The sequence below is a fragment of the Mauremys reevesii genome, linkage group 4, assembly GCF_016161935.1.
Source record: "Mauremys reevesii isolate NIE-2019 linkage group 4, ASM1616193v1, whole genome shotgun sequence".
Taxonomy (NCBI): Eukaryota; Metazoa; Chordata; order Testudines; family Geoemydidae; genus Mauremys; species Mauremys reevesii.
Genome location: NC_052626.1, coordinates 97,604,485 through 97,627,810, shown reverse-complemented (window position 1 = coordinate 97,627,810; position 23,326 = coordinate 97,604,485). Strand labels below are relative to the sequence as shown.

General features: G+C 41.2%; 1 protein-coding gene across 8 annotated transcripts in view; it reads right to left on the bottom strand.

Moving 5' to 3' along the window:
- The window catches only part of IRAG1 (inositol 1,4,5-triphosphate receptor associated 1), a 196,312-nt gene that overhangs the window by 17,997 nt on the left and 154,989 nt on the right, over nucleotides 1-23,326 (bottom strand). For all 8 annotated transcript variants that reach the window (XM_039538989.1, XM_039538988.1, XM_039538994.1 and 5 more), the window contains 7 exons: nucleotides 21,122-21,242; nucleotides 16,245-16,275; nucleotides 11,099-11,239; nucleotides 8,183-8,314; nucleotides 7,402-7,543; nucleotides 4,725-4,774; nucleotides 1,261-1,368 (listed from right to left, as the gene is read on the bottom strand). In XM_039538989.1, coding sequence (XP_039394923.1) covers nucleotides 1,261-1,368; nucleotides 4,725-4,774; nucleotides 7,402-7,543; nucleotides 8,183-8,314; nucleotides 11,099-11,239; nucleotides 16,245-16,275; nucleotides 21,122-21,242 — 725 coding nt within the window. The remainder of the gene's footprint in view (nucleotides 1-1,260; nucleotides 1,369-4,724; nucleotides 4,775-7,401; nucleotides 7,544-8,182; nucleotides 8,315-11,098; nucleotides 11,240-16,244; nucleotides 16,276-21,121; nucleotides 21,243-23,326) is intronic.

The following is a 23,326-nucleotide window of genomic DNA, read 5'->3' as shown; positions in this document are numbered from 1 at the left end:
TCGTTTGGTCTCTTCCTTTTGTTGTGCACTGACTACTGTGTAGAGTGTTGATTATTTTCTAGTCTCTTCCTTTTCTGTAAATTGTGCTTCCTCTTTGGGGTTTTCAATGAGAAATTTTAACAATGAAATTTTCACCTCCATTCATGTCTTTAAACAATTCTTGTGGGCACATAATGATATAACATAGTCATGCAATCATGTTGTTTTTTAAATTTAATTCAATTTAAAAGATAAAATTCATTTTAACTCCCACCAAGCTAAAAATACTGCCCCTTTGAAGACATTTCTGTCAGACGTGCTGCTCTTCAGCTGCTTGTCTGCAATAATCCCCATTAAAGAGACTTTGGCTTTCCAGTAGAGAATCTTGACCATACAACTTTAGAAGTTTTAGATCTGTCATCTTGGATCTGTTAATCTGTCTTTGAAGCTAGGAGTACCTGGTAGATTTGTTAGGCTCAAGTTTTATTTGGTTCCTCTTTAATGTGCAAACAATATGTAGTACCAGATTATGCCACTGTACACAAAAAAGGCAACACAGGAGCTGAATATGCTACTTATCCCAGGCTATCGTGGGAGTTAAACATTTCTGTTGTATGAGTTTTTCAGTTTGGGTTCATAATGAAGACTTTTGTGACAGTTGATTAGAAGCTGTCACACTAACAGAGCAGTAAATGACTGAAATTATCATCCCCGCTGGGTTGTACTGTGGAGATAATTTTTACTTTTTTATGCATAGTACATTACCACTGAATAAACAAACTATAATGTAGAATCTGATTATACTTTGAGCTGCCTAGGGGCCCCAGTCAGCTGACATACAGCGTCTCTGGGTTCCTAAGGTAAGCAGACAAAGGAAACTGATTCGGAGGGGGGTACTTCCTTTATGCAGCATGGGCTACATAGCCACCTATCCCCATCACAAAGGTTGGGTCACAGATTCCACTCAGACTCATGGCACTGGGAAATTCCCTGAGTGTCCTAATGAAGCCCTAATCAATTAGGTAGGCTTGGGGGCGTGAAGCTTCTTAGAAGCATTTCCTCAAGCTTTGGGGTCTCATAAATTTTTGTCCTGAGAAAAGGTGAGGAGAGAATAGCATGGATATTCCCAATTTATACTCATATACTTGAGTTCAGTTTGAATCACTCAAATTTGCAATGTCAAATGGGCTCAGATTTTTCAGAAATGTTTGCTCGGTCCTATATGACACTGGTTTAAGAAACATGTTAATTTCTTTAAATTATAGACTTATTTTTACTTACCAGGGATGGCATTGAAGGTATGGGTGACGTAGTAGGTGACTGGCCAGGAATGTGTAATGAGTTAAACTTAGGAACAACAGCAACACTGACTCTCCTCCGAGGCATAGTCTGTCATTAAACAACAAACTTTACTATACAAGAAGCTCAACTGAAGGATAATTCCCTATGGTTGGTAGGTATTGTAAAGAAGCAGATTCATACAATCCATACAACAGAAATATTCTAACCTATAACTAGCAGCAGCAAACACAATTATCTATTTTGGATAAGACATACATAAAACTATATTAAGAAAATGTTAATATTGCAAAAGTCAGGAAGTGGTGGCATGTGCAACCTTAACTCTGCCCCCTTTGGGTGTATTCATCATGATATAATCTTTAAGTGCATGATCACATACTGCTTCTTAAACAACACAATATAGTATTATACACTTTTTTCTACAAAATTAGACACATATCTAGTATTCTGTAGTACTGTGTATCACTCTGTATATACCAGACAAAGACATGACCATCTTTTATAAGAAAAGTACACAGTAAATTTACACACTATATTACAATATATACAATATATTACAGATTAAATGTAACAGAGTAAGAGTGATTTTTTGCTGGTAAATATAAATCAGATAAGTTGGCAGATAAATTAATTTAGTAGTTAAGTGCCTCATTCCTTGATATGCCCCTAAGCGAGTTGGCACTTCCTATTGCTTGAAAAGAAAAGGTATGATAAATGGCTGCTGACTAAGGTCCTGATTCAGAAATGTATCTATTCAGAAAAACACTTGAGCACCTGCTTAACTGTGAAGTAAATGGGACTTAAGTGCTAACTTCAAAAAGTTAAGCACATGCTTAAGTGCTTTCCTGACGTGGGGTCTAAAGTATTAAAGCATAAAGTTGTAGTCTAACACAAAAACATTATAACAGTTTAAGTATAAATTAGAAGACAATATATATAAGGTAGTAGGAAAATGTATACAATATTATAAATTTGAGAAACAGTATGTGATTGTGTAATTAAAGACTATCAGCTTCAACTTCTTCCGCTGGCAGGAAGGCTGGGTTCAGCCCATTACTGTTTTAATCATAAAATGTCCCCATAAATATTAACAACCAAATAAACATGGGCCAGTTTGGCTAAAAATATTAAATTCCATCCCTTCTCACACATTGATGCTGTACTTTGGGCAGCCCATTGTTGAAAATCAATCAGAAACTATTAATGTGGAGAGAGTGGATGGATAAGGGGATAATTTGGGTCTCTCAGTTGAGGATCAAGTTTCTTCTTTTCGAAGTATTCCAACTACAATACTATTTGCCTGGTCCAGTGGCATGGTATTACCCACAGCTTAAGCATTTCTTGAAGGACATATTTGGCCCCAATGCACTCGGAGCAGCAGAGATGCCAGAATTACAGTCGATGTGGAGAGAGCTCCATCTGTAGGTACACCCAATCAATTACAGCCTGACTTCCTGGCCCAAAAGACCTTCCTAATTCAGTTTGCCTGTGACAGGCCTGAAACAAAGATTTCTGTATATTTTTGAGCCCTAGACAATGGGGAAATGCCTTGCAAAACACTGGTCCCTGCATAGATTATAGCTCATTGATCTTGCCAAAGCAGGCTGCTGTTGGAGATGTGGGTCTCCTGGAACCACACTGGTTCACATGTTTTGGGACTGTTCCAGGATACAATTGTTTCAGCTAGAGTAAGTAGCAAGGTTAGTATGATAATAGATACCTCCTTAAAAATTACTTCCCAGAACTGTGTTTTGGGATATAGCTCATCATCTTGAAAACTCTCCAACTCATGGAAAGCTTAGTTCTCTAGAGCAGTGCTTGTAGGCAAATGACTCATATTGCTTATGAGATGGAAGGGCAGACTGTCTCCAGGGATAGAAGCTTGGCTCAGCGACTTGGCTGACCTGGCAGCTAAAGAGCAGGTAATGTTTCAGAGAAGGAGGACTTCAGACAAAGCTTAAAAGTTTTAGTCTACCTTCTTAGAAACCTTTTATTAATCCATAGTGGATGGAAACCAAGATATCAGTCTCCTTTCCCTCTTTTCCCATTCCTTTACATTGTTTGGTCTTTTGTCTTTTCTTCAGTCCCCCCTCCCCCTTTTTTTGGGTTATAAACAAAACAAACAAACAAAATGTAAACCAAGAAAGACTATCAACATGCATATAGAGATGAAGAGGAGTTAAAATGGTACGTGCAACCTTAGCTTGGTAGTTCCTGACTTCTGAGTATTTAACTGTGCAAACTTAAGATTCTTTTAACACAATTTTTGGTGTGGAATTTCCCAGGCTGCTGCTGCTTTTTTTTTTCTCCCCCCAAGAGAAAAAGCATGGGGGTGGGACGGAATTTGAACCTTCCTACTCAGGCAATATGCCTCCCAGATGTGCTGGGTGAGTGCATGCCTGAATGTACACTGTGACAATCTTTATCTAAGTAGGGTGCACTATGCTCCCCAAATGCCAGCTGAGCTTTACTTGCTGGTATGGAAGGGGAGAAGAAGGACAGCCCTACCATTTCTGGAGAGTCTAGCACTGCTGCAGATACTCAAGTCTCTTGGTCCTTGTGTGCAGAGAGTGCAAGGAATGAGAGTATGGGTGGCACCTGGACAGAGAGGGACAATAAAGGAGGCTTCTTGTTCCCTCTCTCTTCCCACTGAGTATCTGCATGGGGCTGGGAACAATCTGGACCTAACTATTACAAATGATGGAATATAAATATGAAATAAAGCATGCAGAAGTTGAACAACATATACACATCAAATTTCCTATTAGCTGAATAGGTTCTCAGCTGTATTAATTAGTGAATTTAGGGAGCTGCCTTATAGCTGGATCTCCAAAGCCTAGGATTCTGCACATATTTAAAACTAGCTTTGTTAAAGCTATTAATAAGTTAGGCTACAATATCAAGCATGGAGAATCTCTCTGTTATGAATGCTTTAACAAAACAATAAAAAAAAGATTTTCCTGTGCTGACTGGATCAGTGAGCCACACCTTAAAAACTACTGGATTATGACTATGGTGTTGTGGAAATGATGTGGTTGCTAAGAATAACAATTTCAGAACCTGACTAAGAGACTGATCCTGCAACCCCTATTCATATAGTCATTCTTGGCCTGATGCTGAACTTGTGAAAGTCACAGCTGAGGATCTGGCCATGGACTGTAAAGCAGGATTGTGCTTTAAAACACTATTATTCTGAAGCAAATTAATGAGGCCCCTTTATAAATTTTCAATTAATTCCAAGAATTACTATTTATTACTGTATACAGTTATTCTCAATTTTACAAAATTCCAAAATATTTGAATTGTCCACCACACAAACTGCACTGCAGGTTTATCAGGACTGGAGTAGGCAATAAAATTCCATATATTTAGACGGTGATTGAACTTTTGTTATGCAAAATCTTTACTTAACAGTTTAATTTCTGTTAATATTGTAAGAATACCTTTCCAACAGTAAGAGACATGGATCTAGATGAGCGAGGCACTCCATCTTCTGCATGGAAGACAGTAGATAAAGAACAGCGTTAGACTATATGGCTAAATCCCTATAAATAAAATTGATATATGAACTAGATTTGATCTCAGTTACCCCAATGGAAATTTGTAAGGACTCCACTTATTTCAACTGACTTCAGTTGCCACTGAGATCAGAATCTGGCCTACTGGCTGTTCCTATATGCTGATTTTTCAGAAGAAAGTTTTCGTACTTAAACTTCCAGTAGGCTACATAAGCAAAAGCAACGAAGAAATGACAGCAAAGAAGTACCAACGTCTTCTTTTAAAATATTGCCTACTGGAATAAATCCCTTTTCATCACATCTTACTTCTGAGACAGTCCTATAGAAAACAGGCAAAAATAAGCATACATGCAAGTAATGCAATTAAATATAAAAATTTGGGCCTATGGTACTTGGATAACTAACAATCATCTAGAATAACTGTACTTAGTAAATTTAGCTGATAAAATATAAAATGTATTATATAGGCATTGCACAAAAGCTTTCATGATCTATTTTAAGGAGACATAGCAGCTTTGCAGAACTGATGTCTGCTGAAAAAGAACTCTAAACACATGCAAGAGCATGTCCAATGAGTATTTAACAAACAGCCAAACTTGTGATCCTAGAGACTACCATAAAACAACTCTATACATACAAGATTTTATAAAGATGTTAAATATCCAGTGTTTTGTTTTTAAAAAGTGACTGATGTCTTTTGGAAACTATGAAAAATGTTCCATTTAGAAATAATATTGCTTCTATCATGGACTTCCTGTATTTCTTTTCTCATGCTCTTTATAATGAAAACCATTTACATGAGCTCTCTCAAGAAACAAAGATCCTGTTTTCATGCAAATATTCTTAGTAGTAAAGAATGCTCAGATAAAATGTTTAATATAGACAATAGAAACAAGAATCGTTTCCAAACAGAATGTTTTTAAAAGTTTCCCATGCATCATCAGTTGTTCTTCAAGTATTTAAATTTATTTCAATGTAGTCAGTGTCTATTTACTTCTTAAACTAGTTCAGTTTCACACACTATACATATTGCACCACTGTTGAAGCTGATTGTGGTGTCCAGGAAGTTGGAGTGTTGGAGACAGTTTAATGGACAGGTGGTTGCTGGTGTGGAACACTCCCACACTAGCATCAATTTCCTGAACACTATAATCAGCTTCAACAATGGAATCCTACAGACAACCATGTACAAGAAACACACAGATCACCACACCTTCCTTCACAGATCCAGTAACCACCCCAAAACACTAAGAAATCTGTAATCCACAGGCAGATAACTCAGATGCCATGAAATATACTCTGAGGACAAAGTCCAGGAGGGATATACACCTTTAGCACACCTAAAACCACCTTCACCAAACAATGACACTCCACCAGAGAAGTAGATAGCATCGTGGAATGAGCCACCCAGCTACCGTGAGAGAATCTGCTTCAATAGAAAAATAAAACTTCCTCCAACCACACCCATAGCTGTCACCTTCCACCCCAAACTGTGCATCATCAAACAAATACAACCCATACAGGATGGGGACCCCATCCTGAAAGAAATCTTTCCTGAACCCCCACCCCATTTCTGGCCTTCAAACAGCCCCCATTTCCAAGCTCGTCATCAGAAGCAAGCTCTTCACAGACCAGGACCACCAGCTTGAAGTGGCACCAGACCCTGCCAGAACAACAGATGCAAAACATGCAGACATATTTCCACTGCTACAATGATCAACACCCACCGACCCCCGACAACTTTCAACTACACATGTTTATCACAACATGTGGTGTACCCCTCCAGCACACTAAATGTCTCAGTAACATCTATGTGGGTGAAACAAGACAATCCTTGCACTCTCGAAGGAACTCACACAGGAAAATGATAAAAGCCAAAATCACCTTATCACCTGTGAGAGAACACTTCACAAAGCGATCAGTATGTTTGAAATATCAGTCCTCATCCTCAAAGGAAACCTGCACAACACTTTCAAAAGACGAGCCTGGGAGCTTAAATTCATAACTCTGCTAGATACTAAAAATCATGGACTGAACAGAGACATTGGATTTATAGCTTATTACAACAATCCATAACCCACTATCCTCCTCTTTTGCCTGACTGCAGAGGGGTTAACTGGCCAGTCTACCTTGAATGGTCCCTTACAATATGTGCTAATACTTATGCTAAACCATCTGTTCCACCTTGCATTTTGCTGTGATGCTGGGAGCACCTTTTCCAGCCCCAAAGAGGAGCTCTGTGTGGCTCAAAAGCTTGTCTCTCTCACCAACAGAAGTTGGTGCAATAAAAGCTATTACCTCACCCACATTGTCTCTCAAATTTCCATTGACTTTCATGGGAGATGGTGTGCACCTGACAACTGCAGGATTAGATAAAGTAGCTTTGTGTCATATACAAGGGAAATTCAAAAAGATACTCTTAAAATAGGGTAATCCAACCAGGCCTGAGACCTCTTGCAGACACTATACACAAATCTGTGTTGGGAGATACCTTGTAAAATCTACTTCTGTACCTGAGAAGGTTCACAATACCTGATTTTACAAGATAAATAGCACTATAAACCCATGTGATTAAAGGCAAGCCTTTAAACACTATTATTACCAGATGCACTGTAACTTCTGCTAGAATTCTGATTGGCCAGTTTCTTAAACTCCATTAGCTCAGCATGATCCTTTTCATATGTTCTCTTCAAATTCTCCACATACTGCATCATTACTTCTGTGGCCTTTGACATACGTTTCTCCTAAAGTGAGAGAAATACAGGGGTAACTCCTATACTATTTAAACAAATCATTCATCTCTATGTCTGCCAAGTTCTGACAGAGCTGAGTATGGAATAGTTGTTCAAAAAGGACTTTCAAGACTGGGAACTCCTCAGGCTAAATAGAATTATCTCCCACACCTGAATCCCAGCACATACATGGACATATACTGACCATATTGACATTTATGATGATCAGATCATACATCTATACACAAATTCTCATACACAAAATGTTACTATAATTACTTGGTTTGTATGTGAAATAACTATTATTTAAAATTATATGTATCATACAAATGTTGAGTGGCATCAAGGGTAGTTTCCCTCTGTGTCCATTCTATTACCTACACATGACATATTGAGGGCAATAGCATGGTATCTGATGTTACATTAATTGCTTTAAACCAGTCACAATGACAGATAAACTCCAAAGGATTAATATAAACTACAGAAAAATTTGGTGTGTGTAAATGCATCGCATGATGAGAGACATAATATATTTACACATGTGCATACATGTGCAACGTATGAAACATTAACTTTTTTCATTAAGATCTAAAATGTGATCTAAAGTAGAGAAATCAAGGAACACGCTGGAGATTTTTAAAATAGTCTTACCTGGCGAACAGCTCCAACCATTTCAGCACGACTGGAGAGTCTAGCAGCCAAACGATGTAGTACAGCAATATCCTCCAACAGCTTCTGGCAAGTTTCTCTGTGTTCATAGTGATGCCATAAGGCAGCTGAAGACTGAAGTGAAAGAATGCACCAAAACATCAAAGCATGGGATAAGAATTTTAGAGGCAAATATTCAGAGGGTGCACATTTGAAGTGCTGTTCCCACTGAAGTCAATGGAAGTCTTATTGCTAAAGGCCACGTACAACTTTAGAAATGAAACCTTTATAGTAATGACCATTTACAAATCTGTTTCCAAAACCCAAAGAATTCTTGAATTTGCAAGTGTAGTAGATGTCAACAAGTCTCTTCAGCTTTTCTAATTTCCATATACATTCCCATTTTGATAAGCTATCAACCCTTAACTTTCCAAGAACTCAGAAAGGAAAAAAGAGCAATAGCAAACAGCATGACTTTCTCTAGTATTGCCTGCAAAAAACAGATAACAATCCCGTGGATAGGTGAGAAATGAATCAGAAATATCTGTATATACTAACTCAAATCACTTTGGTAATTTAGGCCCCAATTCAGGAAAGCATGTAAGTACATGATTTCAATGGGATTACTCACATAGTTAAGTTAAGCATGTGTTCATATGCTTTGCTGAATCAGGACCTTAGTGAACAACTCTTTTCCTAATTAGTGACTGCTGTTCTCTGTAATATTTAGTTCTTTGTCACTTTATTTAAAAAAGAATGGCCCAAATCCCCCAAATTTCTATGTTCTATAGCATGTTTCAATGTCAAAGGGCTACAGTAACTTCAAAGGGACCCCTGAAACAGAAATAAACATGGATATCTGTGATTCAGATTTTATTTGTAGTTTTATTTGTTTATGTAGTTATACCTGAAAGAAAAACCTACAGCTGTCATCATGAATATGACTTTTACACTATTACAGACCCCAAATATTCAAAAATCATGAAGTAAAAAATCATGGACTCCTAAATATCATGAGATCCATTTTTTAAGTCTCATGATTTTAAACCAATGTGTGTGGGGGTTTTATGCGCCATCTGGTCTTTGAGACTTTAGGTTACATTTTAAGCTTTTTTATGCAACCATGCAGACTAAAACCTTTTTAAAAAACGAAAGCTGAGATTCTCATGTTATCAGTTGTCTCCGAGAGCTGGGGCTTTAAATAAAACATCAATATCATGAAGCTCCTGAAAGAATCATGGGAGTTGGCAACACTGTTCAATGGGCCTGCTCCTACAGAAATGAACAGGCAATCTTCCATTGAGTTCCAAAGCTGCAGACGTAGGCCCTAATATGATCCAGGTGTAATACAAGAACTCCCCTGGGCTAATTTGCCCCTTTGTCAAGGATCAAAACATTTGGAATAAGACTCTGCTTAGTAAAAATTAGACACATCATCACAGGTTATATAAAGTAGCCATTTAAGTCCAAATTGTTCAATGTGAACTGGAATGAGGAGGGGAAGTTAGCTACTTTTCTCCCGTGCTGTTAACATGATCCTTACTGTCTCTCTCTCTAGTAAATGATTCTAAACTGAAATATTTGTATTACTACAAATGACTAATAGGCTGCATTTCAAAGCGCCCTTATGCATTAGCTATAAAAATGTGTATGTACACAAAGGATTACTATAAATGAAGACATGAAATTTAATAGATCATCTCTGCTTACTTAAAGCTCTCTAAACAGCCAAGAACAGGGGAGAAAGCAGCAATACAACCCCCACATTTTTAGGTACAGATAATCCTCAAATACAGTTTTGAAATCCCAATGAAAAAATGTAAACATCACAATCCTTGTTTAATTGTATCCTTCTTCAGTTTCATAACTTTGTGTGCCCTGCTTGCCAAATATAATGGGTGAATCTTGCCGTATGCTTTTTAACTATTTATCAACCCCAGATCAGTACATCATTCTGTCTACCTAATACTGTAGCTATCACCGTGGTACCTAGGTCTCTGCTGCTTTTGCTGCACAAGGAATTTTGCAGTGTATTGTAAATTGACACATTTCGAAATTATTTGGCATTTCAGTTACAAAATCCAGGGAGAGCTGGAAAGTTGGATACAAGAAAGGTAACTGCTGATAGCTGACAAACTTTTATTAGAAGCAAAAACCAGCCACCCTGGAAGCTATGTAAGAAGTGGAAAAGAGTCCAGGAACAACATGTATTTTTACCGAGGGGGTTTCATCGACCCGAACGGGGCCCTGTGGAAGCTCACTATTCCATTTCCCAGGCCTCTTTTTAACACCTCCAGTAAGGCTTTATGTCAAGCCATGAACTTCAAGATATTGAAGAGTGAGCTGCCTTCAACACCTTTCAATATCATACCTAAACTGTCCATTTAGGTTTATTACCGAATGACAATAAGATCCCACCTCTGCTCTCCATGGCTAAGTGCTCCATTGCAGTCCCAGAAAAGCTTCATTCCTGCAGCATTCCCAGCCATGTCACAGTTTATATTGTGCCCTGCCCCCTTCTCTCACACTAGGGCTGAGCACAATTACAGGTCTTCTACTCCCCAAAGAGCGTGTGCGCAGTGGGGAGAGACAGTGCAATGCTCTCTACACCGCTGGCTTAAAGGGTGCCACAACAGCTGCACTTCCTCTGCAGACTGGGGAGCTCCAGGAGGAATTATGTCTATAAAAGCCACAGTCTTGCCCTAAGTCCGGAGGTTATCAAGCCTAGGTATCTTTCTCTAATACCTACTTACAAGCTTTGACTGGTTGCCTTGTCATGGTGAAAGTAGTAAAGTAAAAGCGATAGAAAATGAAGTCTGTGAATCAAATTCACATCTGGTATTAGCAGGTGTATCTGCATTGACATCAGTGGAGTTTTACTTGCTTAAATGAGAAGAGAATTTATCCTTGTTTTCTTACCATAATGGCTGCTTTAAAGTTGTCCAGTTCCTTCTCAGTGTTCTCCTCAGTAAGATTTCTCTCCCTCTCCGCCTGGTTAATTCTAGATTCCAAGGTGTAACTATCATTTCTGAAGGCCAAGGAAAGTTGTACAAACACAGTCTGTTGGGGGGAGGGAAACAAAGGGCTTTTGTAATAATAGCGATTGTATACTAGAACTTTCTATTCTGGTAAAGAAATTACCGGTAAGATATGACTTACCTGACTTCACTGGCAGTTTTGCCTAAGTAAGGTCCACAGGCTTAGGCCCCTCACATACAATAAAATTAAATATTACATTATCTTTTGGAGATTATATTATTTGATTTTTAACTTCCTCTTTGAGATTAGTTATTATGTGTGCTGCAGTGTCTCTTTTCCTCAATGTTTTCGGAAATACCAGCATAGTGTGACTGACGTGTAATGAAGGAATTAGACTACCTAACAACATTATGTATCAGAATCACAAATATCTGTTATTTAGCTGGACTTTCCCCAAGTTTTTTAAACAGGCAGTCTGTGCAAAGGAAATCCAGGGATAAGCTCATGGATTTACTAGAAATGTTTCTCTAGGACATAAACATCTGCTATAGCAGGCAGCAAAAGATTATCAACTGACATTTTCTTGAACCTGCTTTTGAGAGTATTTCCTTCTTTACAAATACATTATTGCTTGTCACAAATCTAAAGCTTTTAGGGCATATTCTTAAAAGTAGCCTCAATTTTTTGGATGTTTAAATTTTAGACCCTTTAGGGCTGACTTTGTGAAGTGCTGAGAACTCACGCTTCCAGCTGGCTGGAGTTGTAAGTGATCAGCACCCTCTCGAAGGTAGGCTAAAAGGAACTTGGGATAGATCTTAGAACTTTTCCCTGAAGTAAAAATTGTGTGGTTGGCCATGCTGCAACACAGGATGTGGCAGGGAGCTGTGAAGCCCCCTGGGCTTGACAAAGCTAGGAGGTATGTAAATAGGGAGGGATGATAAGGTCCCAGCATCGTGAGGGATGATGGAAGGCCGCTGGTACATATTGAAATATTATTACCTGCACTGCACAGGTACTCTGTAGGAAAGTGAATCAGTTATCAGATAAATGGCCTGGTAAAGGATTTAAAGGAGGTAGCAGAAAGTAGAGATTTGGGGCTCCTGTAACTGGCATGGCAGGGTGCCAATTCCCCTCCTTTATAGACCACCTTACCCCTCATTTGAGGGGGAGGATGGTAAGGTCCCAGAAGCAGGTGGCCTGGGGACCAGGATGGGAAAGGGGGAGGGCTGGTGGAAGCCCCCCATGGGCAGCGGGTGAACCCCCACTTTGGGGAGGCTACTACTAGGCTGACGGCCCTGCCCCTGCCCCCTGGAGCTCCCAAACCCACCCCCCATAACAGGAGGAGCCCTGAGCACTCCCCCCTTTCCCCCACAACCAGAGGAGCCCTGGCTTGCCCACCCCAGCAACCCCAGCCGGCCCCAGTGCCAGGTCAAGCTGCCCTCGAGCCAGCCCCAATGCCGGGCTGGGTCAAGCTGCCCCTCCCTCCACCAAGTGCTGAGGCACTCCCACCTGAGCACTGGGCCGAGCCGCTCCTGTCTGCCCCCTGCCCGAGTCTCTCTCCCCCACCCCCTGCCTGAGTGCCAGTCCAAGCCAGCAGCCCCAGTGCCCGGCCAAGCTGCCTCACTCCCGCACCAGACCCCTGTGCCTGCCGCTTGCTCACAGCATCCCTCCTCAATCCCTTGCCCCCGAGGAGAAGCAATGCAGTGAGCAGCGGGACCTGGGGATGGGGCAAGTGAAGTGCAGGTAGGTAGGCAGGCAGCAATCGCAGCTGGTGGGTGGGGGAGCCTCAGGGAAGGGGCGGCTGCACAACGGAAGGCATAGCCTGCCCTGGCCTATTATACCCACCGCCCATGCCTATAGGTATATATTGAAATGATCATGGAATTGCCTGCACTGAACACTTTACCTGCCATGTACTCCCAGACAGTTAATAATAAAGTTGAGACCTAATAAAACCACATCCAGCGTTTCCTGTTCTCCTTCCTGCATAGCTGGACAACAGCTGATTAGAGTTGTAAGTGATCTGCATCCTCTCTAAGGGTACGTCTACACTACGGGATTATTCCGATTTTACATAAACCGGTTTTGTAAAACAGATTGTATAAAGTCGAGTGCATGCGGCCACACTAAGCACATTAATTCGGCGGTGTGCGTCCATGTACCGAGGCTAGTGTCGATTTCTGGAGCGTTGCACTGTGGGTAGCTATCCCGTAGCTATCCCATAGTTCCCGCAGTCTCCCTTGCCCATTGGAATTCTGGGTTGAGATCCCAATGCAAAAACAGTGTCATGGGTGATTCTGGGTAAATGTCGTCACTCAGTCCTTCCTCCAGGAAAGCAACTGCAGACAATCATTTTGTGCCCTTTTTACCTGGATTGCCCTGGCAGACGCCATAGCATGGCAATCATGGAGCCCGTTTTGCCTTTTTTCACTGTCACCATGTGTGTACTGGATGCTGCTGACAGATGTGGTACTGCACTGCTACATAGCAGCATTCATTTGCCTTTGCAAGATAGCAGAGATGGTTACCAGTCATATTGTACCGTCTAACATGCCATTGTAAATTGGCGATGAGATGACGGTTATTAGTCGTTCTGTACCATCTGCTGCTATCATGGGTGCTCCTGGCTGGCCTCGCTAAGGTCGGCCAGGGGTGCATAAGCAAAAATGGGAATGACCCCCTGGGTCATTCCCTTCCTATGTTTTGTCTAAAAATAGTCAGTCCTGCCAAGAATATGGAGCAAATGTACTAGAGAACCAGAGAGCACAGCCGCTCTGTGTCAGAGCCCCAGAGATCCCGCAGAAATGATGAGCTGCATGCCATTCTAGAGGGTGCCCCTGCAACAACCCCACCCATTGCTTCCCTCCTCCCCCAACCCTCCTGGGCTACCATGGCAGTGTCCCCCCATTTGTGTGATGAAGTAATAAAGAATGCAGGAATAAGAAACACAGACTTTTTAGTGAGATAAAATGAGGGGGAGGAAGCCTTCAGCTGCTATGATAGTCCAGGCAGGACATTAAAGGGTAGAGGGGGAGAGGAAACCAGCCTTCCACTGCTATGATAGTCCAGGCAGTACAGAATCTTTTCTTTATGCATGATGGGGGGGGCTGATGGAGCTCAGCCCCCAGTTGCTATGATGAGGATGGTTACCAGCTGTTCTGCACCATCTGCTGGGAATGACCAGGAGTCATTCCTATTTTTACCCAGGCGCCCCCGGCCGACCTCACCGAGGCCAGCCAGGAGCACTCACGGGCTGATGATGAGAACGGATGCCAGTCCTTCTGTACTGTACCGTCTGCCACCGGGGAGGGGAGCAGAGAGGATGCTGCTGCTTAGCTCTCCAGCACCCCGTCTATCAGCAGCAGGCAGTAGACATAGGGTGACATTGAAAAAAGGCGATAAACGATTTTTTCCCCTTTTCTTTCGGGGGGGGGGGAGTGAAGGGTGTACATTGATGACATACACCCTGAAACACCCGGGAAAATGTTTTTGACCCTTCAGTCACTTGGAGCCCAGCCAAGAATGCAAATGCTTTTCGGAGACTGCGGGGACTGTGGGATAACTGGAGTCCTCAGTACCCCCTCCCTCTCTCCATGAGCATCCATTTGATTCTTTGGCTTTCTGTTACGCTTCTCATGCAGTACTGTGCTGAGTCCCTGCTGTGGCCTCTGTCTATCATAGCCTGGAGATTTTTTCAAATGCTTTGTCATTTCGACTTCTGTAACGGAGCTCTGATACAACAGATTTGTCTCCCCATACAGCAATCAGAACCAGTATCTCCCGTACGGTCCATGCTGGAGCTCTTTTTGGATTTGGGACTGCATCGCCACCCGTGCTGATCAGAGCTCCATGCTGGGCAAACAGGAAATTAAATTCAAAAGTTCGCGGGGCTTTTCCTGTCTACCTGGCCACTGCATCCGAGTTCAGATGGCTTTCCCGAGAGGTGACAATTGTGCACTGTGGGATAGCTCCCGGAGGCCAATACCGTTGATTTGCGGCCACACTAACCCTAATCCGACATGGCAATACCGATTTTAGCGCTGCTACGCTCGTCGGGGAGGAGTACAGAAACCGGTTTAAAGAGCCCTTTATATCGATATAAAGGGCCTCATTGTGTGGACGGGTGCAGGGTTAAATCAGTATAACGCTGCTAAATTCGGTTTAAACGCGTAGTGTAGACCAGGCCTAAGTTACAATGTCCAAAGTTAGGTACTTTAAAATTGAGGCACTGTAAAAGCAGTGGTCATTTTTGAAAAACTGGGCCTTTATATTTCACATAGATGTGATAAGAAAGTGTCACAATACCCCCAGTCTATACTATTCTTGTGCTGGTGGGTATTCATGTTCACAACCATTCACATTCATGGCAGTTAACTGAGCACAGACAATTGCTAAATTATTCTGTAACAGACCAGCTATCCTTTCACTTCACAAAATTGACAGCATACTACAAAAGATACAAACCAACGCAGCAGAGAAAACACAGAAGTACCATGATAACTGAATTTTTAAAAAATAAAATATAGAATTAAGAGCATAATCTGAATTATACAGAACCAAGAACTTTCATGACAAATTCAAACTGGAAATAAGGCACTTAATCCCCTTCGCCCTCACCCCCCGCTCCCCCGGCCCAGGAAAGGTGAGTACCCATTGGAGCAGTGGTTCTCAAACTTTTGTACTGGTGACCCCTTTCACATAGCAAACCTCTGAGCGCCACCCCCCTTATAAATTAAAAACACCTTTTTATATATTTAACGCTATTATAAATGCTGGAGGCAAAGTGGGATTTGAGGTGTAGGCTGACAGCTCGTGACCCCCCCATGTAATAACCTCGCGACCCCCTGCGGGGCCCGACCCCCAGTTTGAGAACCCGTGCATTGGAGCAATTTACTAAAGGATGTGCTGGATTCTCCTTCACCTGAAGTTTTTAAATTGAGATTGAATATCTTTCTATAATGAATGTTCTTGTTCAACATAGAAGATACGGTCTGTGTTATGCAGAGGTCAGACCAGAGGATCACAGTGGTTGCTTCTGGCCTTGAAAAAAAAAATCTGTGAATCTTGAGTTTACTAAATTGCTTACCTCAACTTCTTTTTCAGTAAGTGGAGGAGAGCTGAAATAAAAACACAGCATTTATTACATTTTTTAAAAAATGACTCATTTTTGGTAAAATTAAATTGTAACCGCTTTAAATTTAAGGACAGTTATACTTAGGTACTGACAGAAATGTATTGTAACTCAGCTGTGCAGGTGGTACAGCAACATTACATTGTACCACCATGAGCATGCAAATTAAAATCGAGGGAGATGCTTCTGGGACAACTGATGGTTGAATGTATTATGTCTGGAATCAGTATCCCCAACCATCCTCCTCCTGTTAAGTGCTCAGGCAGCATGGTGATGAACACAATATAAAAGCTTAGACAGATCAGCAGACAGAATTAGTTTCAAAGCACTGAAGTTGTACTGTGATCATTGGCTGATACTGTAGAATACATGTATCTCACAGAGTCTTGGAAGAATGACTGTTCTTACTGGATTTCATCTGCATCCAGATTGGAACCAGAAAATGAACCAGTGTTGGTTTGGGATCTCACCTGGTAACATAAGATCATAACAGCTGCCATACTGGGTCAGACTATGGTCCATCTGACCCAATATCCTGTCTCCAACAGTGGCCAGTATCAAAGCTTCACGGGGAGTGTATAGAACAGGGCAATTATGGAGGTTATGGAAGCTCCTTCTTTGGAGGTTTTCAAAAGGAGGCTGGATAGCCATCTGTCTTGAATGGTTTAGACAACAAATCCTGTATCTTGGCAAGGTGTTAGACTATATGACCCTTGTATAAAAAAATAAAAATAAAAATGTATATGGAGATATACCTATCTCATAGAACTGGAAGGGACCCTGAAAGGTCATTGAGTCCTGCCCCCTGCCTTCACTAGTAGGACCAAGTACTGATTTTGCCCCAGATTCCTAAGTGGTCCCCTCAAGGATTAAACTCACAATCCTGGGTTTAGTAGGCCAATGCTCAAATCACTGAGCTATCCCTCCCCCGCTTATAAACCCATAGGAAGAAAAATGGTGCAAATATGAACATTTCATGTAGTAAGATGCTGAGATACAGTCTGTTGTAACTGGCTAGGAGGCAACTGCAGCACAAGATGGCAGAGTTTGCTACAAGGATGATGAGTATCAGCATAAGAAGTAGGAAGTGATACCAAATTTGATTCCACAAAATGCTACAGAGGAGCTGATTTAGGCAAGCCTGTTAGATTATAGGTGGGCATGACTAGTGGCCGTGTCCACATTACCAGTGAGCTACAGAATTTTTATCCCCTGCAATTGTTTTGATACTTTTGAATGCTACCCAGAGTGTTTACATAAGTGAACAAACAAAGGAAATATCTGAAAGGAGTGGCAGTACTTCTTTCACCTACAGGTTGGGATGCTAATGATGGAAGAAGTGGTTGTCATGTGTAGTAGGTACAGTATGGGCAATATGTTTCTCAGCATTAGGGGCGGCTCCAGGCCCCAGCACACCAAGTGCATGCTTGGGGCGGCATGCCGCGGGGGGCGCTTTGCCGGTCGCCGGGAGGGTGGTAGGCAGGCAGGTTTCGGTGGCATGCATGCGGAGGGTACGCTGGTCCCGCGGCTCCAGTGGACCCTCCGCAGACATGCCTGCAGTAGGTCCACCGGAGGGGCGGGACTGGCGACTGGCAGAGCACCCCCCACGGCATGCCGCCGTGCTTGGGGCGGCGAAATGTCTAGAGCCACCCCTGCTCAGCATATTGGAATATTATTCACATTTTGTATGGAGTGATAATCCCAAAGAGAAGTTAGCCTGTCTGTCATTTATGAGCAAAGAGATTTTCTTGGCGAAGTGGAGCAGCATTAATATCTGGAATTGATAACTATTCCCGAAAGGGAAGGCCAGCACATCTATCATATGGGAAAAGACATTTCCTGCTGGAGGGCAAAGTGTTCATATTACGGTTTGTTATTTTGGACACATGTCTACTTCTTGGCAAGTTCAATAGTATTAAGCTCTTTGATTTGCTGTAGTATATGCAAGTAAAGTTCATTTATTGTTTTATCACTGTACTTTGTAAACAAATCATTTTCTTTGCTGATGTGGAGTTAGTTAATTTTGGAAAGAAGGAGTAAAAAGTGTGAGCATCTGCCAGTGTTACAGGACTGTTACAATGACCAGGAAATATCACTTCCTTAATTTGGCCATGGAGACTCCAACAAACATGCAGTACGGGTGCAAGGTCATTTATGAATTCATTCAATGGATTGGCTCTATTTTTCTGAATATTGTTAGGCATTTACCTCAGTACAACTCTAAATTATTTTGTCCTTGGCTACTCAATTGCCTTTGTCTTTACTAAGATCTTGCATTTGCATCACTTGCTAAATAAATATTCTCTTACATGAAGTTTGTGTTACAGTGCATGTTTGCTGCACTGATCACAATGAATATTTTGCATGATTACAAATATGCTATAAAAATGCACAGAAGTATCTAGGCAGAGTTTTGGTAAAATATTGGTTTTACATTACACACATTTTAGGTTTTCACTACTCAAAGCTGTAAAAACTTATGCAAAAACTCTGAGGCCAAATTCATTCTCTGTTGACCCCAAATGAGTTAAATGATGTATCCACTGGTTCCCAAGTATTGTGTTGGATTCTCCATCACCAATTTAAAAATCAATATTGAATATTTCTCTGAAAGATATACTTTAGGAATTACTTTGGGGAAGCCTTATACAGGAGGTCAGACTAGATGATCACAATGGTCCTTTCTGGCCTCGAAATCTATGGATTAAAGGATGAAATTGGCCCGAGGGGTATTCTATGTGTAGGATGGAGAGTGTATGTAATGCTTAAAACAGGGAACTGGCAGTTAGGACTACTGCCTTTGTGTTTTTGACTCAGTGTGACCATGGGCAAGTCATCTGGCACAGCACTGTGCCTTATCTTACCTTAGTGTAAAATGGGGGCAATACTTAGTTACCTTACAGGGATGTTCTGTGACTCAATATATATCAAGTTCATATAAAGCACTTTGAGATTCAACTGATTATGTGCCCAGTATGTAAAGATTTCAATTGTTTACAGTATACATTTCTGTGGAACTCTTGTGCCATAGAGCAAGACAGATGGTGAATGAGAGCCTCACAATAGCTCTTTCTTCACTAAGCATCCACACTGCTTGGGACAGGACAATAGGTTTTAGCCAGATTGTTCCAGATTATGGAAACTGCATTAAAAATTATATAAAAGAGAATGTTAAGGTTGCTTGGTGAAGTGCTCAAAAATCAGGAAATCCAGTGTCAAGGCTCCCCATATAACCTTAACTTTACCCACTTGTATATATGAATTAAAATACGGTTTTAAGTACTAGGTCACATACTGCAGAATTTGGCCATAATAATATTAACTTTGCCATTCTTTTTCCCACTGTGCAACATGTATCTTGCCATATAGGCCATGAATGAGGCAAGAACTCTACAGATATTCCTTCTTAATTCACTGTACATCTTGTGTATATATGACTTTTATTGATTTGGTCTGGAATATACAGAGTACGTGCTACCTGTATGTACCAAAAGTAGTAGAAAAATGTATGGAATTCTACTATAGTATCTGAGAAACATTATATGATGATGCAATTAACGACTATTGTGGTACATAAGGAGAGCAGAATTAAGGTAAAGAGATACCTTTTGCATTTTTGAGTACCTAACTATGCAACTTTAAGGTTTTCTTAACATAGGGCCAGGTGTCCAATGATGTCTGCACAGATCTCCACACTCCCATGTGGAAAGCATTTGTGGTAGTGTCTCCTGCTCTTGTCTCAGAACCCACAGGGAGTACACTGTGGGCTTGGGATCTGTGCAAGAAGGCTGGAAGTGGAACAAACTGGGGACAGGGTCATCTAGTCCCATGTTGAGTGCAGATGGGGGTAGACACAATATCCTCTTCCAATGGTGCTGCATACAGATTACCTCGGACAAGACAGACAAGCTGTTATCTTTCCCATGGAGCTCCCTATGTGGTGGGGGAACTTCTTGCCCTTTAAAGGGGATCCTGGGTCAGCAATGACAAGAAGGGGTAGGATGGAAGGAGAATGAGACTCTAGAGTTGTGTCAGAGGGACAGGATCTCTGCATCAATGTCTCAGGCTGCTTGTAGATCCCCTGGGATCTGTGGAATTTGTGGGCAGGTCCTCCATCTAAATCTGCAGAGTGGAAAACCCCATGCTGCAAAAGCAATGATCTTGGAGAAACTGGCCGAGGGGATCCCTGGTAGAGTTTTCCTTCCCCAGGTTTTACCAGGGCAAGGAGAGATCTGGCCCAAAAAATTTTGTTTCATTTTTTTGATGGAGGAAATACAAACATTTCCAATACCTACATTCAGGGCTGCCCGGGGAGGGGAGGAAGTGGGGCAATTTGCCCTGGGCCCCACAGGGGCCCCCACGAGAATATAGTATTCTATAGTATTGCAACTTTTTTTTAGGGAAGGGGCCCCTGAAATTGCTTTGCCCCAGGCCCCCTGAATCCTCTGGGCGGCCCTGCCTACATTTGCAGCAGCATCCTGGAAAACTAGGAGCTGTCAGACCATGAACAATCTGGTAAGGAATAAACAGGAGGTGCAAGGTACAAATATAAGACATTTACAGAACTATGATTTTTGAATTATTTTTAAAATGGATTCTCTTTTTTGTCATGTTAAGTGTTTGAGAAATGCACATATTTTTATAAGACTCTGCAGAGTAAATTTTAAGATATAGCTTCAATCCCCCGTCCAAAAATCCTGATTCAGAAATCTCTCTACATATGGATTTCATATGAGAGCAGAATGACATAATGCTAGTTCAGTCGAATCAACTATTTCTTTGATAGCAGACTTCCAGCGGATGCTGGACCAATATCCTTAGTTAGCTTTTACCTTCCTGGAAGAGATTTATGCACACGGAGTTTTCGTAGCAGTACATCAGGAATATTAGGCATGACATCAGAGCCATTCTTTGACTCCTCTTCTTCAGTGGTGCACGGTATAGGTGAAGGCCCTGAGGACAATTTCATAAGACACAATTAAGTCACTGTAAGAAGTCATGTGTTAATACAGAAATCAGCCTCCCATAGACATTTGGGGAGGGTTTTTTAAAAATATCCCATGTCAACGGAATTCTGCTGTTATTGAAGTCGATGGAACTTTTACCATTGGCTTCAATGGGAATAGAGTTAGGTGAAAAGCTGAGTGCTTTTAAAACCCCAACCTTTGTCTCCACAGTCTGAAACGTGTACCTTATTTATCCCAATCAGTAATTTATAACCCATCTGTGCCTCTGAACATATTGGAAAAGAGCAAATACTCTGTTTTTCTAGGTGAGCATTTTCCTAGGAACCCCAGAAGTTGAACCAGAATAGACTGTTGGAACATCTAGTCCAGTGCCTTTGAGCTTTGTTAGTTGATCATATCATTTTGGAATTTTGCATTAGATGTTTTATAACAAGGAACTGCCATTTACCAAATGATTTAAGTGCTATCTGGCCAAGATTATTGCTGGTGTAGAAAGTACACTATACTACATGGCTTCACTGTTCCCCCAAGTTGTGATGGATATATGATATCTAACTGATTTATATTACATGTTCATTTGCTACAAATGTGACAGAATAGTGATACTGAATTGTAGTCTTAACTTCTCTCATCTTCACTAGGACCAGCGGCTCTCAGTGTATTTCAGTCACTTTTTCTCATCCAACACAGGGTCTCACCCTTTTCCATACCAGAAGCCCTCTACTACCTCATTCCCATCTAGTGGTTAGCAATATGAAAAGGACAAGGTAATTACACTGCCCTGACAACTGGTTGTGACCACCCTGGACAAGACTCGTTTCTAGAACATGAACACTTATAAACGAAGCTGGAAAGCCTATGAATACTCATGTTCACTTCGTCTAGATAAATCCTCCCTGTTTAACAAACTCTTAGACTTGGGAAAAATGTAAGAGGTAGTAAGAAAAAGCTCTGACCCTTTAAAAATGTGCATGATAGTAGTTGGAGTTGGAGAAGCTTAGTGGAGGCAGATTCTCTTCTAATTATACAACTAAATTTGTATTTCCTGTCTTCTGTACCTTTTTAATACTTAAAAATTGTCCAGCACCCACCTCAGCACTGTTGTGTATATGCCCTTCAGAATAACAAGGCTGCCTAATAAGTGTCTCCAATTTACTGAGTCTGCTAATTTATTTAAAAGTCTATAGTTTTAAAGTAGTGTTTATCCCAAGATGACAAAGACAGACAACTTGACACTGATAAGGTAAGATGGAGCCAAACTGTGTGATTCATAACAAAGGAAACTGTTGGCACCTTGGTTATTACTGTATGTTTTAGTAAAATATTACACCAGTTGGAAACATTAGGTTAATTTCATTACAATGTACGGAAGTAAGAAACTCTTTAATAAGTAAACTAAGGATTCTGCTCCTTGTTGCTCTTCCCAGTGAGTTGAAGGAGTTGATTTTTAAGGCTCTGGCTAGAGATTCCGATGTGTGGTTGGCTTCTAATTGTCCATGCTATGCCTTAGACTTTGTGTGACTTGCAGTACTATGTAAAATAATATGTAGAATTTCAGAATGTTTTCTTCTCAAAAGTTCTAGGTCTGCCAAATCTACATGTGTGAATTTTGAAAGGTAGCAATTATTCCAGCCCTGCAAACTTAGGTTTGCTGAAAATGACTATTTAAAGATATAACAACAGGACTAAGAGACTACATCCACTAACAATATCACTGCAACCAAGATCCCCTTAAAATAATTGTGGGGAAGAGGAATGTGTGTGGGGGGGGGGGAGAGGGCAAGTTGTGTATTTTATTCAGGCTGTGATACTATGATGTGATTTTCTGTGATGCTACAGTTGAAATGGTTAAAAGTAAAACAATCTCTTAACTGTTTTCCTGTGAAACTGAACCTTCAGGTTTTGACAGTGTCTGTCTTAAGGAGTGCAAAGCAACAAAATGTATTTCACCTCCTCTGCACTGTGCCTTCCTTCACCTGTCTCTACCCTTTGTGTAAGCCTCTTGATGTAGTCCAAGGTTTGCATGGGGAAAGGAGTAGAAACAGGGCAGGTGGGGTATGGGATTCATCA